The sequence below is a fragment of the Aspergillus vadensis genome, assembly GCF_003184925.1.
Source record: "Aspergillus vadensis CBS 113365 unplaced genomic scaffold BO88scaffold_22, whole genome shotgun sequence".
NCBI lineage: Eukaryota > Fungi > Ascomycota > Eurotiomycetes > Eurotiales > Aspergillaceae > Aspergillus > Aspergillus vadensis.
In genome coordinates this window covers 588,364-602,174 of record NW_020292060.1, presented here as the reverse complement: position 1 = coordinate 602,174, position 13,811 = coordinate 588,364, and the positions used below count along the sequence as shown (strand labels likewise).

The 13,811-nt window shown below is 54.7% G+C and overlaps 7 protein-coding genes across 7 annotated transcripts; 4 read left to right on the top strand and 3 right to left on the bottom strand.

Annotated features, from left to right (window-relative positions):
• Positions 1-832: 832 nt before the first annotated feature.
• BO88DRAFT_445832 (glutamine synthetase family protein) lies at positions 833-2,816 on the bottom strand. Its single transcript, XM_025710240.1, has 5 exons — positions 2,077-2,816; positions 1,771-2,027; positions 1,673-1,725; positions 940-1,629; positions 833-916 (listed from the first exon to the last, which is right to left on the bottom strand). The coding sequence occupies exons 1-5, from the start codon at positions 2,510-2,512 to the stop codon at positions 859-861; spliced, it is 1,494 nt and encodes a 497-aa protein (XP_025560017.1). The 5' UTR covers positions 2,513-2,816; the 3' UTR covers positions 833-858.
• Positions 2,817-3,141: 325 nt separating this feature from the next.
• Positions 3,142-4,151, top strand: BO88DRAFT_346809 (putative short-chain dehydrogenase/reductase family protein; the record flags this gene model as incomplete). Its single annotated transcript, XM_025703353.1, has 4 exons — positions 3,142-3,203; positions 3,264-3,803; positions 3,861-4,044; positions 4,095-4,151. 4 exons carry the CDS (start codon positions 3,142-3,144, stop codon positions 4,149-4,151), a joined length of 843 nt encoding a protein of 280 aa, XP_025560016.1.
• A 171-nt stretch (positions 4,152-4,322) lies between these two features.
• Positions 4,323-7,766, bottom strand: BO88DRAFT_347190 (sodium P-type ATPase; the record flags this gene model as incomplete). Its single annotated transcript, XM_025703367.1, has 4 exons — positions 4,323-5,015; positions 5,087-7,133; positions 7,200-7,465; positions 7,524-7,766. 4 exons carry the CDS (start codon positions 7,764-7,766, stop codon positions 4,323-4,325), a joined length of 3,249 nt encoding a protein of 1,082 aa, XP_025560015.1.
• A 406-nt stretch (positions 7,767-8,172) lies between these two features.
• Positions 8,173-8,602, top strand: BO88DRAFT_456516 (uncharacterized protein; the record flags this gene model as incomplete). The annotated part of the gene is made up of 2 exons (XM_025710928.1): positions 8,173-8,366; positions 8,419-8,602. The coding sequence occupies 2 exons, from the start codon at positions 8,173-8,175 to the stop codon at positions 8,600-8,602; spliced, it is 378 nt and encodes a 125-aa protein (XP_025560014.1).
• On the top strand, positions 8,451-9,708 carry BO88DRAFT_407146 (uncharacterized protein). Its single transcript, XM_025707348.1, has 3 exons — positions 8,451-8,741; positions 8,857-9,018; positions 9,137-9,708. Exons 1-3 carry the CDS (start codon positions 8,656-8,658, stop codon positions 9,387-9,389), a joined length of 501 nt encoding a protein of 166 aa, XP_025560013.1. The 5' UTR covers positions 8,451-8,655; the 3' UTR covers positions 9,390-9,708.
• Positions 9,709-9,798: 90 nt separating this feature from the next.
• On the bottom strand, positions 9,799-11,691 carry BO88DRAFT_428146 (uncharacterized protein; the record flags this gene model as incomplete). The annotated part of the gene is made up of 4 exons (XM_025709063.1): positions 9,799-10,245; positions 10,325-11,169; positions 11,221-11,559; positions 11,655-11,691. 4 exons carry the CDS (start codon positions 11,689-11,691, stop codon positions 9,799-9,801), a joined length of 1,668 nt encoding a protein of 555 aa, XP_025560012.1.
• A 538-nt stretch (positions 11,692-12,229) lies between these two features.
• On the top strand, positions 12,230-13,700 carry BO88DRAFT_428145 (M20 family metallopeptidase; the record flags this gene model as incomplete). The annotated part of the gene is made up of 4 exons (XM_025709062.1): positions 12,230-12,322; positions 12,381-13,195; positions 13,268-13,407; positions 13,477-13,700. The coding sequence occupies 4 exons, from the start codon at positions 12,230-12,232 to the stop codon at positions 13,698-13,700; spliced, it is 1,272 nt and encodes a 423-aa protein (XP_025560011.1).
• Between the last annotated feature and the right edge of the window lie 111 nt (positions 13,701-13,811).

Here is a 13,811-nt window from a genome sequence, read left to right as displayed (position 1 = left end):
TGCTCCAGAGCTTCTAGTACACGTGACTTTTCCGCGGGAAACCCAGCAGCGATTCGGCCGATAACGGGCGGGGCACGCCGGCTACCGATTCCGACTTACGGCTTATCGTTCAGGCCGAGTACTTCTTACTCGATACATTCGAGTACTATACTCTCTGTAGTGACCACTATATTAACGATACTATCCTGGAAGATCTCGAGATGATTCCCGACGTGGGTCGGTACTTGCTGGCTCTGTTGCAGCTGCCCAGCTGCACTCACTGCATCGTCCACTCAGTAGCCACTCACGCAGTCAACCGAGGATGTCGATAAGCTCCTAAACTCCCCGCAGGCCCGAGAGCCTTCCTCCCAACCGCGGTTCGCCGCCATCCTGCTGCCCTGTACTGCTCCTCTCCTCCGTCCCTCCTGGAGCAAGCTTCCTGCGGTCCGGCCATCGCCTACACTCGACCGACTTGTCCCGATTGTGATACGGTGCTTTTTCTGATGCGGTAAAGCTGTACCATTGCTTCAGTGACTCACTCATGGCTTCAAAAATTCGAACAAGATGAGAATGCCACAGCTACTCTATGTATGCTCGTTCAATTCGCTACGCACATGCTATACGCCTATTATGAAACAAGGATCAAAAGTACATCCAGTCATCTCTTCCACATGTGAACGCATGTGATCGCTGTCAACTCTAACTCCCGCTGCTCTCCCGACCCCAGCTCCAGCTCGGGTTGCCACGGATTTGTCTGCAGCCAATCTGTACCGTCCGATCTGGACCAGTCTGGGCAAAACAGGGAAGCAAAAATAACAAGGTAACACGGGCTTCTAATCTGCCAGCTGCTGGCCTGTACACGCAGCTCCGTCCACCCGGTTACACAGTCTCAATATACCGTCGGACCTCCCTGTCAATAGTCAGTATTATCATCTTACTGCAGCCAGCTCCGCCACTCACCAATCCGTGACGGCCTCCTCCCACAAGCGCACTTCATGCTCCCGCGTGCCCCCAAAATGCTCCACAAACGCATCGCCAAAGACCTCCCGTGCGACACTGTCTTTGCGCATGAACGCCGTCGTGGCTTCCCGCAGCGACTTGGCTAATCGGACGCCCTTATCGCTTGCCCCGCCCATATCCTCGCCCTTGGACAACGGCGGAACCGGAATCTTCAGCTTCTTCTCCACACCCCGCCATCCCAATGCAACAACTGCTGCTAGAACAAAATGCGGGTTTGCGTCAGCCCCCGGTACACGCACCTCCAGCCGGGTTGCTTTTGCGCTCGCCGTAGGTGGGGTGATAAGCCGAATCGAGGCCGCACGATGCTCCAGTCCCCAGGAGACCGTAACCGGCGCCCAGAAGTTCTCCACCAGCCGCTTGTAAGAGTTCACCGTGGGTGCAAACATTGGCATGATATCAGGAAGACCAGTGAGGACCCCGGCTAGGAAATGTCGCCCTAGATCGGAGAGATAAGCCACATCGGGATATGGCGGGTTTGGGTCGGGCGTGTCGCGGATGAACGCATTCTTCCCATCGCTCGAGACCAGTGAGATGTGCATGTGTCCGCTATTCCCGGGTAATCCCTCGCGTGGCTTGGCCATAAAGGTGGGTGTGATGCCGTGCTTGGTGCCGATTGACTTGACGACGTATCTGGAACAGTCAGTTTGATCTTTTGTAGCTTGAAGTCACTCACTTGAAAAGACCAGCTTTGTCGGCCATCTCTTTGGCCTCTCCGAATTGTAGCGCCTGCTACCGTCAGCAAGGACCATAACGTCACCCAATGCAACCTACCGCCTCATAAACACCCGGACCGCTCTCTGTATGCCAACCCTCGATTTCGCAATTGAATTGCTCGCAGGCATCGAACACTCCATAATAGTAGTCTTGGTTGTGAATGGGACGGGTCAAACTGTACCCGAACATGCCCTCCGTCAGCGGGGGCAGAGACTCGACGGGGTTCTCCTTGAGGAATGTTGCCGTGGCCGACGCATTGCGCTCGGGGTTGGAGTGCGTGCCTGGCGCGCGGAACTGATAGAACTCATATTCCGCTAGGAAACCGTCAGCGAGTCTCAAGAAGAATATGACGAAAGCGCTTACCCCCCGCCATGGCACGATACCCCGCAGCCTCCGCCTTCCCCAGAGCGGACTTTAATAGTCCCCGCGGGCAAGCACAGACCGGCTCATTTGTATCGGGATCCAAAAAGCTAACCAGAAAGAATGGCACATTATTCTCCCAAGGGATCCGGCGGAAACTGCTCAGATCCGGAACTGCCACGAGATCGCGGTACCCGTTCTCCTTGTTGCTGATGGTCAATTCCTTGAAGTATGTGCGGTCATGCATATCCCAGCCAAAGATGACGGAGCAGAAGCCAAAGCCATCAGCTACGATGGAGAGGAACTTCTTCTTGGAGACGAGCTTGCCACGGAGCATGCCGTCGACGTCGACACCGGCCAGCTTGACCCGGGTGTCATTCTGGAGGACATGGGCGACATTCTCGAGGGTGACTTCATAGGGTGGGGTGGTAGAGGACATGATGGTGAACGGGTTGTGACACGAGCAGATTGAGGATAGTACTGCTCGTGGAGAGAACTGACCAGCAGTGAAATTGGGGGGATGAGGGGAATGACGGTGAGGAGGCGAGCGGGACGCAAGGACGTCAGCCACCGCTGCTTATCAGTTGGAGGACCGTCACGGGGTCCGCCATGCTGATACTTGAAGCCACAGTGATTGGGATGTTTGCAGCCCTTATCATCTGTCTTGTCCAATGGTGACAGATACAGAGCTTGTTTGGCAATGAATGATGAATATTCAACCAATACCAAACCGGCACACGAGCAGATGCAGTGTGCATGGTGGCCTGCGTGCCTGACAGCTGCCTGCCTTATCGGGATCGCCATTAGATAAGCGGGCTCCACTGTCCCGCATTCCTGCTTCATCATCCCTGCTTCTCTTGCATATCTCTCTCTACTCACTTCTTCATTGTCATTCTCGTTGTCCTCGCTGGTACTTCATCAATTGTCTCTATCCTTGATTGATTCTACTCTATATATCTTAGGGATATCTCAGGGTATGACAATTCCATATAGTCACCCACAATGCCATCCACTCTACCCCGCACCATCCCCACTATCCACCATCACAGCTAACACAACCCCAGAATCATGGCATCCGCTCCTAGAGGTCGTCTCCAAGGCAAGAATGCCATCATTACTGGTGCAGCTGGGTAAGCTACACGCCCCTGAACCCTCAATATCCCTATCGACCATCCCGCTGACCAACCCAGCGGCATCGGCCTCGAAACCAGCATCCTGTTCGCCCGCGAGGGCGCCAACGTCCTAATGGCCGACATCTCCGCCCCCGCCCTCGAGAAAGCCCTCGCCAAAGTCAAAGAAGTCGTTCCCACCGCTCCCCGCGTCGAGACCATCAAGTGCGACGTCTCCAAGGAATCCGACGTACAAGCCATAGTCGAGTCCCAGGACAGCTGGGGCGGCACAGACGTCATCTTCAACAACGCGGGTATCATGCACGCCGACGATGCCGACGCGGTCGACACCCCCGAGAAGATCTGGGATCTGACGCATAACATCAACGTCAAGGGTGTGTGGTTCGGATGCAAGCATGCTGTGCTGAGTCTGCGTCGTCACAAGAAGACCAAGGGCAGCATCATCAACACGGCGAGTGTGGTCGCCTTGGTGGGAAGTGCTACGCCTCAATTGGCGTACACGGCTAGTAAGGGTGCTGTGTTGGCGTTGACGCGCGAATTGGCCATTGTGCATGCGAGAGAAGGATTCCGGTTTAATGCGCTGTGTCCGGCGCCGTTGAAGTTGGTCTTCCCCTTTCTTTGATCATGGTGATGGGTATGGTTACTGACATGTTGTAGCACTCCCCTTTTGCAAGATTGGTTGGGTGACGACAAGCCCAAGCGCTTCCGGCGGGAGGTGCACTTCCCTACTGGTCGGTTCGGAGAGGCTATTGAGCAGGCTCATGCCGTGGTGTTTTTGGCTAGTGACGAGAGCAGTTTCGTCAATGGCAGTGACTTTGTTGTGGATGGTGGAATGTCCAAGGTATATACCTATTAATTGTTTGTTTGGTCAATACTAACTAGATGTAATAGGCGTATGTTACTCCAGAGGGACCGGCCACTGCCGCTCCTCAGAACCTGGGGCATTAGTATAGCCATCCTACGATATATGAATTGAATGATCTTGAAAATCCGTCTTGAAAGTCCAGTACTACACTATCAACCACAATAATGAACCTATGTAAATCAATTCATCTCTAAAATCTATCAAAAAAGTCTATAACCATCATCCCCACCACAACAAGAAGCAGAATCTATCAACTAAATCTTCTTCAACCCCAACACCCCCTCCTCCCGACTCAACGTCGTAAACCGACTAAACCCCCCAGCCCCCTTCTCCTCATCCACCCCATTCCTCCCACTCCCACCACCAACACCCTGAATAGTATTGCTCTCATCCCCCCGCTTCGCCGCCCACCTCCTCACAAAAACCCTCTTAACCCACTTCCACCCCTCGACACCGCCCAAAAACAGCCCCGCCTCGACAAACACCACCCCCCACTCCCACCCAATCCCAATATGCTTAAACACCACATCATTAATCACAGGGATATACAGCACGGGAAACGTAAGCACGAATCCGATCACAATGCCCCAGAAGAGATACTTGTTGCGGTAGATGTCGGAGAGCCAGCCTGTGTATTTATTTCTTGGCTTGGAGTTGGAGGTAGAGGGGGTAGGGGTAGAGTCATGCATATTGAACAGACTGCGCCGCAAATGCATCATCTCCCAGGCCAGAAGCAGCGCGAACCAGGTCATGCAGACGAAGGTGGTGGCGCGGGCGCGGAAGACCGTGTCGCAGGGGGTTGAGTAGCTGCTGTTGCATTCTGTTGCGAGGTTGCCGTCGCCCCAGGCGAAGAGGACGAGGGTGAAGGCACTGAGGCAGAGAGCGGCCATCCAGATGCCGTAGACGAGGGTGTCGATGATGATTTCCGGGGTGAAGATGCCGTTTTTCTGTTCATCGTCCATTGTTAGTGTATGGTGTTATATGGTAATGGGGAAAGGGGGAAAGGGGGAGGGCGTACACTCTGCGGCGGTCTATCCATCACATCACTCGCCGCCATCTCCATTCCCAGTCCGATATCAGGCAGTCCGGACGTGATCATGATAATCCAGAGGATTTCCACCGGTGCGATAGGGAACACACTCTGGCCGTTCTCGTCTTTGAAGACCAGTCCGATCAGTAGGGTTAGCGCTAACCCTACGTTCTCTGCGAGTAGATGCAGTACGAATTTTTGGATGTTGTCGAAAATGCGACGGCCCTCTTCGATACCGTTGATAATACTTGCGAAGTTGTCGTCTGTTAGGACCAGCTCCGATGCATCTTTTGCCACGTCGCTGCCTGCTTGGCCCATTGCGATCCCCACGTCTGCCCGCTTCAGTGACGGCGAGTCGTTCACTCCGTCGCCTGTCATCGCGGCGTACCGGCCGCGGCGGTGCAATGCCTCGATCATCCGCACTTTGGTGTGCGGGGCGCAGCGCGCGATCACGGCGGGGAGGGTTGGTAGAGCGTCGATTTCGGACTCGCTGAGGGAGTCGAATTGACTGGCTGTCATGACGAGGTTGTCGGCCACGTCGCGCGAGAGGAGCTGTGCGTTGGCCGGGATGATGCCGACTTGGGCGGCGATGGCTCGAGCGGTGCCTGGGTGGTCGCCTGTTACCATGTGCACGGAGATGCCGGCGCGGTGGCATTCTTCGATGGCTCCTGCGGTTTCTGGGCGAGGGGGGTCGTAGAGCCCGATCAAGCCGGCGAAGGTGAGGTCTTGTTCGACGGTGTCCCGGGGTGGGACGTCAGTGAAGGTGGAAGTGCTGGTACGGTGGGCGAGGGCGAGTACGCGCAGGCCTTCGCGTGCCAGCGCTTCCATGTTTTGGAGGATGGTGTTGCGGATGTCGTCGGTTAGGGGCACGGGTTCGGAGGTATCGGTGGTCCAGACGATGGATGTGCAGGCTTCGAGGACACGTTCCACAGCACCCTTGGTGAAGATCACGTCGGTGTCGTCGCGACGGAAGATAACAGACATCTTTTTGATGGTCGAGTCGAAGGGGTACTCGGCCTGCTGTGTCCAGACGGGCTTGTCACCTGCGGTCCATCTTTCCCGGCCCCAGTCGAAGCGCGCTGCGAAGACCTGGATGGCGATGTCGGTGGGCTCGCCACGGGCTTGCCATTGTCCGTTTTCTTCGGAGCGGTGCACGTGGGCCAGGTTGGCCATGGCTGCGACGTCCAGATAGCGCTGCAGTAGGGCATTGTCTGTCACTATCTCTTGCGGCGTCTTGGTGTCGCCTTCGCTTTCTCCTTCTCCGGGCATGGCGTCGATGACCTTGAGCTCGCCGTCATACGGGTCCAATGGGTCACGGGAGACTCCGACTGAGACTGTACCCAGCCCTGGTACCCAGGCCTTCTTAGCCACCATGCGTCCTTGGGTGAGAGTGCCCGTCTTATCGGAGCAGATGTTCGACACGGCGCCCAATGCCTCGAGGGAATCCATCTTCCGTACAATCACGTTCCTCTCGACCATCTGCTTCGTGCCCATGGCCATGGTGACCGTCAACACGACCACGAGACAAGCAGGGATCATAGCCAATCCGGTAGCCACGGCGTAGATAATCACTTCCTTGTCATCGCGCATGTCATTTGCGCCCATCACAATGATTGCAAATACTACTGCAATTCCGAACAATAGCAGGGCCAGCTTACTCAGTTTCCGCTGGAGTGGTGTCCCCACGTTAATCCCCAGGAACCGACCCACTGCATCTGTGCATGTCAACGTCCAAGCCACCACGTACCACCGCTTCTTGGTCTCGCCTTGAGGACCGCGACGGACAGGCCGGCGCCGCTGGTTGCCATTCTCCCGGAGTGCCGCGGCAATCGCACCGATCTCGGTTTTCATACCAGTGCTAATCACCACGCCGCGCGCGCGGCCCCGGGTGACGGTGGAGGAGCTGTATGCGATGTTAAGACGGTCGCCGGGCCCAGTGTCAGCGGGGAAGGTTGTAGTAGATGATTTGGTAACGGGGAGGGATTCGCCAGTAAGAAGGGCTTCGTCTGTTTCAAAGTTCATCGTCTCCACTAGTCTATTTGGTGTTAGATCATTATCTCATTATGAATATATCATGGCGTAGCAAATGTATGACGCATACCGTAAATCAGCCGGAACTGTATCTCCCACTTTCAAATCGACCATATCGCCCACGACAATCTCCATGGCGGGAATGGTGCCCGTCTTGCCGTCACGGGTGACGACTCCTGTGGGCGAACTGAGGCCGCGTAGCGAGTCCATGGTCTTCTCGGCGGCGTAGTCCTGGTAGACGCCTACGATGATGTTCAGGGCGATAACGGCCCCGATGACTCCGCCTTCGATCCAGGATTCAATGCCGAAACTGACGGCCATGGCGATGATGAGGACCTGGATAGTAGATCATGTTAGCGAGATGAAGACATGATAGGAGAAGTGGACAACTTACCAACATCATTGCGTTTGCCACCTGGCGGATGATAATCTTCGCAAGGGAGATGCCCTCGTCCCCTTCGAGTTCGTTGGGTCCCCATTTCTGAAGGCGGGACTTTGCTTCCTGGGTGCTGAGACCTTCTTCGGAGTTGACAGAAAGCTCTTGCAAGACGGAGGCATAGGGAAGGGTGTGGGCGGGGGCGGAGAGGGGAGAGTGGGAGGGGGTGGAGGCAGTCTGAGACTGTTTCTCAGTGCCCATATTGGGGTATCTGTGTGTGTTGTTTCTGTGTCTGTGTGTAATGCTTGGGGTTTCTCTACTAAAGGTAGGAAATCACGGAGGTGTCATGTAGAATGTATCCTCTATGGAATGAGAGTCCATACACGTGAGGTGAAGCAGTGAATTTATCTGATCTGATCTGGTCTAGATCCTGATCCTTGCTAATTCCAATTCTAAACTCTCTCTTCGACATGATCCCGGGGAATTCCTCCTTCTTATAAGTGTTTCTGTATCGCCGGACCTGGAAGTAGTCTTGGCATTCAGTATAGACACCCAAGGCCGAGCAGAACTGCCCAGCCCGCCAAGCGCCAATCACAGAACCCCCGGAAGCGATGCCTTGGCGCCAACCTTGGGCGCGAAGTCGACGAGTCTCGCCTCTTTCGGGATTATGACGCATACGACCACAGCATTCCGCCACGTGAGCCAGTACGAGCATCGAGACCCGAGTTCGAGCGATATGATTGGTGCAGCGGCCCAGTGGCCCCAGCGGAAACGCCAAGGTGTTCCGGAGCGCGGAGACTTGGCGCCTCCTGAGGCAATGATACAGCCTGCACCGCAGGGTGACTGTCCGGTGGCCTTGGCGTGCTGCTGCGCGGGGTCTGAGGGCCACTCGCTGGCTCAACTTTAAATGCAGCCGTCTCTGTCCTCGGAGACCTGCCCCAATTCCCCCGCCGGTGATGGATCCCATTCCCAGTATCCCCCCATGCAACCATCCCCACTACCTCACCCCTGCTGACGCTGCTGATGCTGCTTTGGAAGCTGTCGTGAGGAGTGAGTCGCTGGCTTCGAGCCGATTTATCCGACGCGTCATCTCCTGAGCGCGGTTGACCTATCGATCTTATCTTTGTTGTTGTTCCTCCGTATACTTCCGATGGCTGGGGATACGCACCACACCGGCATAGTGGGTGTGATTGTGGGTGCAGTGGTGTTGTTTGTGGCCTTGAGTACGATCCCATTGTGAGTTCTAGTGTTCCAGTGTCCCCTATTGGAGGCTCAACTGCTGCATGCATGCCTGGTGGAGGATGCTGCATGCTGGTTGAATTTCATTGTTTAGATGTATCTAACCTGACAGTATCGTGCTGTACCATCATCGTCGACGAGCAACTGCCAGACGCAGTAGCGAACTCCGCAACCTCACCGATGGCGGCATAATGCGGCAGGTATCGGTCGATCGATGGCTGGACGAGCAGACACACGCGAGCTGCGAGGATCGGTTATACGCTCAGGAATCCTGGTAAGGCTGTTCTCCTTTGGGTGGCGCCAACGCTTGGCCGAGATGCGGGGACACATTGCTGGTAGCGGTCTTGGCCGGACTTGCGTTCCATAGAACTGATGCATGGCTTCCTTGGTAGTCCCATCTGTCTGTCAACCCTAGCAGCGTCCCAAGATACCCTTCCTTTTCCCGAGCCGGCATGGGTCGCACCATCACCCCACGACGAGCCCAACCTGCATGACACAATGGAGGCCGATCGAGTGTCTGGGAGGAGAAACATCCTGGTCCTCAACCGTTGCCACCATGTCTTCCATGCGTCCTGTCTCGCATCATGGTTCGAATACCATCAGTATAGATGCCCGATTTGTCAGACATCATATTTCAGCGAATAGCCCGCTACAACATTGCAGATAGTCAGTGACCGCAATGGAAAGTCTTCGTTCCCGCGTATATCTTTTGCCAAGACTAGTGCTATGGTTGGCAAACTCTAAGTCCATCCATATTCATTTGACTCGTTCGAACAGGGTCGTCACCATGACCACGATGTCACCTTCAGAACCAAGCATAATCGTTGTGCATGGCAGGCCCTGAATGAGTGCGATACTGTACGACCACTAGCTGCATGGCTAGAGCGTAGCGTATGTTGGTAGTCGGGGAAGTCTCCACGATTTGGCTAGGATCCTCTTCAAGAAACTTTCTAGAACACTCGTCAGGCAGATCCCTGGCCTATTCTAGCCTTATCGTCGTTGCCACTGGGATGCAGACATCCTATCAACTCGCTTCAACATCTAACCGAGTGCACTACTGTGCGCACAATGGCCTTCGTCCGTGCGCAAATGGATCGCCTCCTTGGATTATCTCGTCAAACCGTGCGCTGACCCGGCTGTAGTTGAGCCCGTAGCGACCAAGCTCGCGCAGCCGAAATGACACCCAGTCTTGGTATATCCTGTCGGATGTGGCAATCCCCGCGATGAAGAGAGGCCACGTGATGCGCACCATCAAGTGCGGTCTGCTGCGATGTAGCCTCAGAGAAAGTTCCAGAACCTGGGATACGGCATCATGCAGGGTCATCATCCCTGCACCCTGCAGTCCTTTGGCCAGGGTGTCTTTGAAGCACAGGTGAAAATACACAATTGTGCCGTAGTAAGTAATGGCTGCCCAAAAGATGGTTTCCATCACGCGACGTCCGTCACCCACGACTTCACACGAGGGCGCAGACTTGGCGGAACTCAACAAGGTATCGAATTCCTGATCAGTGGATTAGTCGCTTTCGGCCATCCATGTGCAGACATGACAGGTCATCTGCAGGGATGAGACGGAAACTTACATCAGATAACACGTTGAGCTCACTGATGATCTCAAGGCCCGACTTGATTGAAGGATTTCCTTGCCGAAATAACTCCGTGATCTTGAATTGCAGTACATGACTTCGATGATACAACGATAGCCCCGGCATATTCTCCATATCATCCAATTGGGCTGTGGTGGGGTAGGAATCGCCCCAGAATCGAGACGGGGACTGTCTGCCAATCCTATACAGCTCGGAAAGACTCAATCCCGCACTTCCTGCTTCGTCTTGCATGAAAAACCGGAACAGGTCGGCATCGAGCCTGGCAGCACCTGGGCCAGAGAGCAAAGCGCCCGGTGTGAAGAAGTACAAAGTCCAAAGCAGGAAAAGAGGGACCGCTGTATGTCGAAGTCTGTCTTTGGACAAATCTGCGGTCTGTTGCAGCGCAGGGCTCTCGCATGCGCTCATACTCTGTGCCTCAACTGCGACATTACATATCGCAGTTGGTGAATTTGTCTCTGCATTTGCGACGTTTGGAGGCTCTAGTTGTTTGAGTGACGGGACGACATGGTTGAAGAGTAAACTCTCGATTCCGCGAATGTGGATATTAATTCCAGCAGTCCCGCTGCCGAATCGGTTCTCATAATCAATCATCATCCACAAGGTAATGAAGATGGCTTCAATCTGCGCCGGGGACTTGACGTCTGGTTTCAGCGCTTCCCGAAGACCAGAGAGAGCCCGGCCATAGTGCAACCTACTGTCCATGTCGGACAGGTTCTCAATGGTACATTGTCCGTCCGTCTTGTCCCGGTCGTACAAACGCGACCGGTTGATCTCACTTGACGTAGTCGCCAACATCATGCTCATAACCATGGGTTCTTTAACTGCTATTTTATGGTATGCATAAGACACTGTAGACCACGGCCAATGCTTACCAAGGATCACGACCAGCGCAGAATCCTGAAGATAATTCAAGCACGAGCGATCAAAGTCCGATATCACCAGGGAATTGGCCGCTTGGATGCTGTTCCCAGCACCACCGGTGGGCGATAAAGAACGCGCAGGAGACGGGACAGGCTGACAGACCATCTGCACTTCCAGCGGGCGAGTGTCTCTTCCGGGCCTTTTAGCTGGGCCCCGGGGGATGGGGCCGCCCCTCCACTCACATACGATCCGGGCCGCAGTGCAACGCCGGCATTGTGGTTCCTGCTGGCCAGGAACGAATAGTTTCTCTTCGTCGCATTTGACCTTGCGAATTCTACACGTGCGACAACCTGTGGTGCAGTAAGTCCGACCATTCTTAGAAAGAAACACCGAAAAAAGCAAACCTAGATAATTGGTGTAAGACAGAACTGGTGGGGATCCTTACCGGTCTTGGACCGAGTCCTCCTGCCGAGCCCATGCATCGTCTATCGGTTCTATCGCGTGCTTGCCGTTGCTCCACTTACTCGCGGTGTGCCTGTCAGGGAGGAATGTCCTGTCAGACTTGACATGTATCCTGGTCAGAATCAGGGCCATTAGAGACACCGAGCCGAGACAAACCAACCAGGAGGACATCAAAAGGAGAGGGGGGAAGAGAAAATGCGGAGAATTGAATCGCCAACCGATGCTCTTTTTTCCCTCCTGCCGCCATTCCTGCCGAGCCTCGCCCGCCGATTGGCTGCATCGGCACCGGTCATGTGACCTCGGTATCGGCAATTGTGATGGCTTCAACTGTACCAAATGCAGTAGTAGATAGTCTAGTAGTAGTAGATAAGTTGTTTCCTATCGCTTATCACTAAGATACTGATAGCCCCCTCTCGGATCTCCGCAATCAATGCGGAGAACCATCTCCACCATGCACGATCCAACTAGTATAAAATGCCGTACATGCCAGTCTCCAACTCTAGCACCTGAGTCTTAATACAATTCAACCCTAATACTTAGTACACACCAACCACAACCATGCAGCTCGAAGCAACACAACAACGCTTCATCGCCAGCGTCGAAGAAGCCCTCCACAGACATGCCTCCGAGCTAGAAGACATCAACAAGAAGGCAAGCCCCAACACACACACACCCATACCTCAACACACCTACTAACTACCAACCCCAGATCTGGTCCACCCCGGAACTAGCCTACACAGAATACCAAGCCCACGACAACATCTGCACACTCTTCGAAACCCTCCAACGTACCAACCCATCCTACCGCATCCAACGCTCCGCCTACAACCTCCCAACCGCCTTCGAAGTAACCTACACCCACGGCAACAGCACCGGCGGCCGCACCATCGTCTTCAACGCCGAATACGACGCCCTCCCCAACATCGGCCACGCCTGCGGCCACAACCTGATCGCAACGAGCTCCATCGCCGCCTTCATCGCCACCTGCGAAGCCCTCAAACACCAAGCCCCAAAGGACTCCAACTACACCATCCGCCTCCTCGGCACCCCCGCCGAAGAATCCGGCGGCGGGAAAGTCCGTCTCCTCGACAATGGCGCCTACAAGGACGTCGACGCCTGCCTAATGGTCCACCCCATCCCCATGGCCCCGGGCCATCCGGAACTACTGAGCTTGGCCACAGTACTCCCCGGTGGGTTCCTAGCGAATGACAAAGTCACCGTAACGTTCACGGGCAAGCCGGCGCATGCGGCCGCAGCGCCGTGGGAGGGCGTGAATGCGTTGGATGCGGTGGTCGCGGCGTATGTGAATATCTCGCTGTTGAGGCAGCAGATTCTGCCCACGCAGAGGATTCATGGTGTTGTGGCTAGTGGAGGGGATAGGCCGAATGTGATTCCTATGTCGGCGTCAGTGGATTATTATATTCGCTCGCCGACGAAGAAGGGTTTGAAGGCGCTGACGGAGAAGGTGGTTAAGTGTTTTGAGGCGGCCGCGTTGGCGACGGGGTGTGGGGTGGAGTTTGAGTGGTGAGTAACCTTTCCCCCCCCCCCTTGCAATACTATACGATACTCGTTTGTTGCTAATGCATGGTGGGGTAGGGGTGTCTCATACGACGACCTCAAAACCAACAATCCTATATGCGAGAGCTACGTCTCTGTTATGCGCGCGATGGGCCACCACACGGTGATGAATAACGCCGGGCAGGCTGGTAAACTTACTGGCGCGTCTACTGATATGGGTAGGTCAACCCACAAAATACACATCATAGTAGTCCTAGATTCAGATTGATTAACGATGGTAATTACAGGAAACGTTTCTTACGCCCTCCCCGGCTTCCACGGCCTCTTCACCATCCCAACAGACGGCGTCAATCATACCCCGGGTTTCACCAACGGTGCTGGTTCCCCGGAGGCGCATAAGCGCTGTCTGGCCTGTGCGGCGGGGATGGCTGTTGTGGCGTGTCAGATTGTGACGGATGATGAGTTTGCGAGGAGGGTGAAGGAGGATTTTGAGGTCGAGGCGGAGGAGTAGTTGATTTAGCTTTTTATAATTTAGGGTTATGATGGATGTTGGTTAGCTATTCAATGAGTATGAATGATTGTCATGACATGATAATTGCGGGTTTGTGAGTGTTTCTGCAGC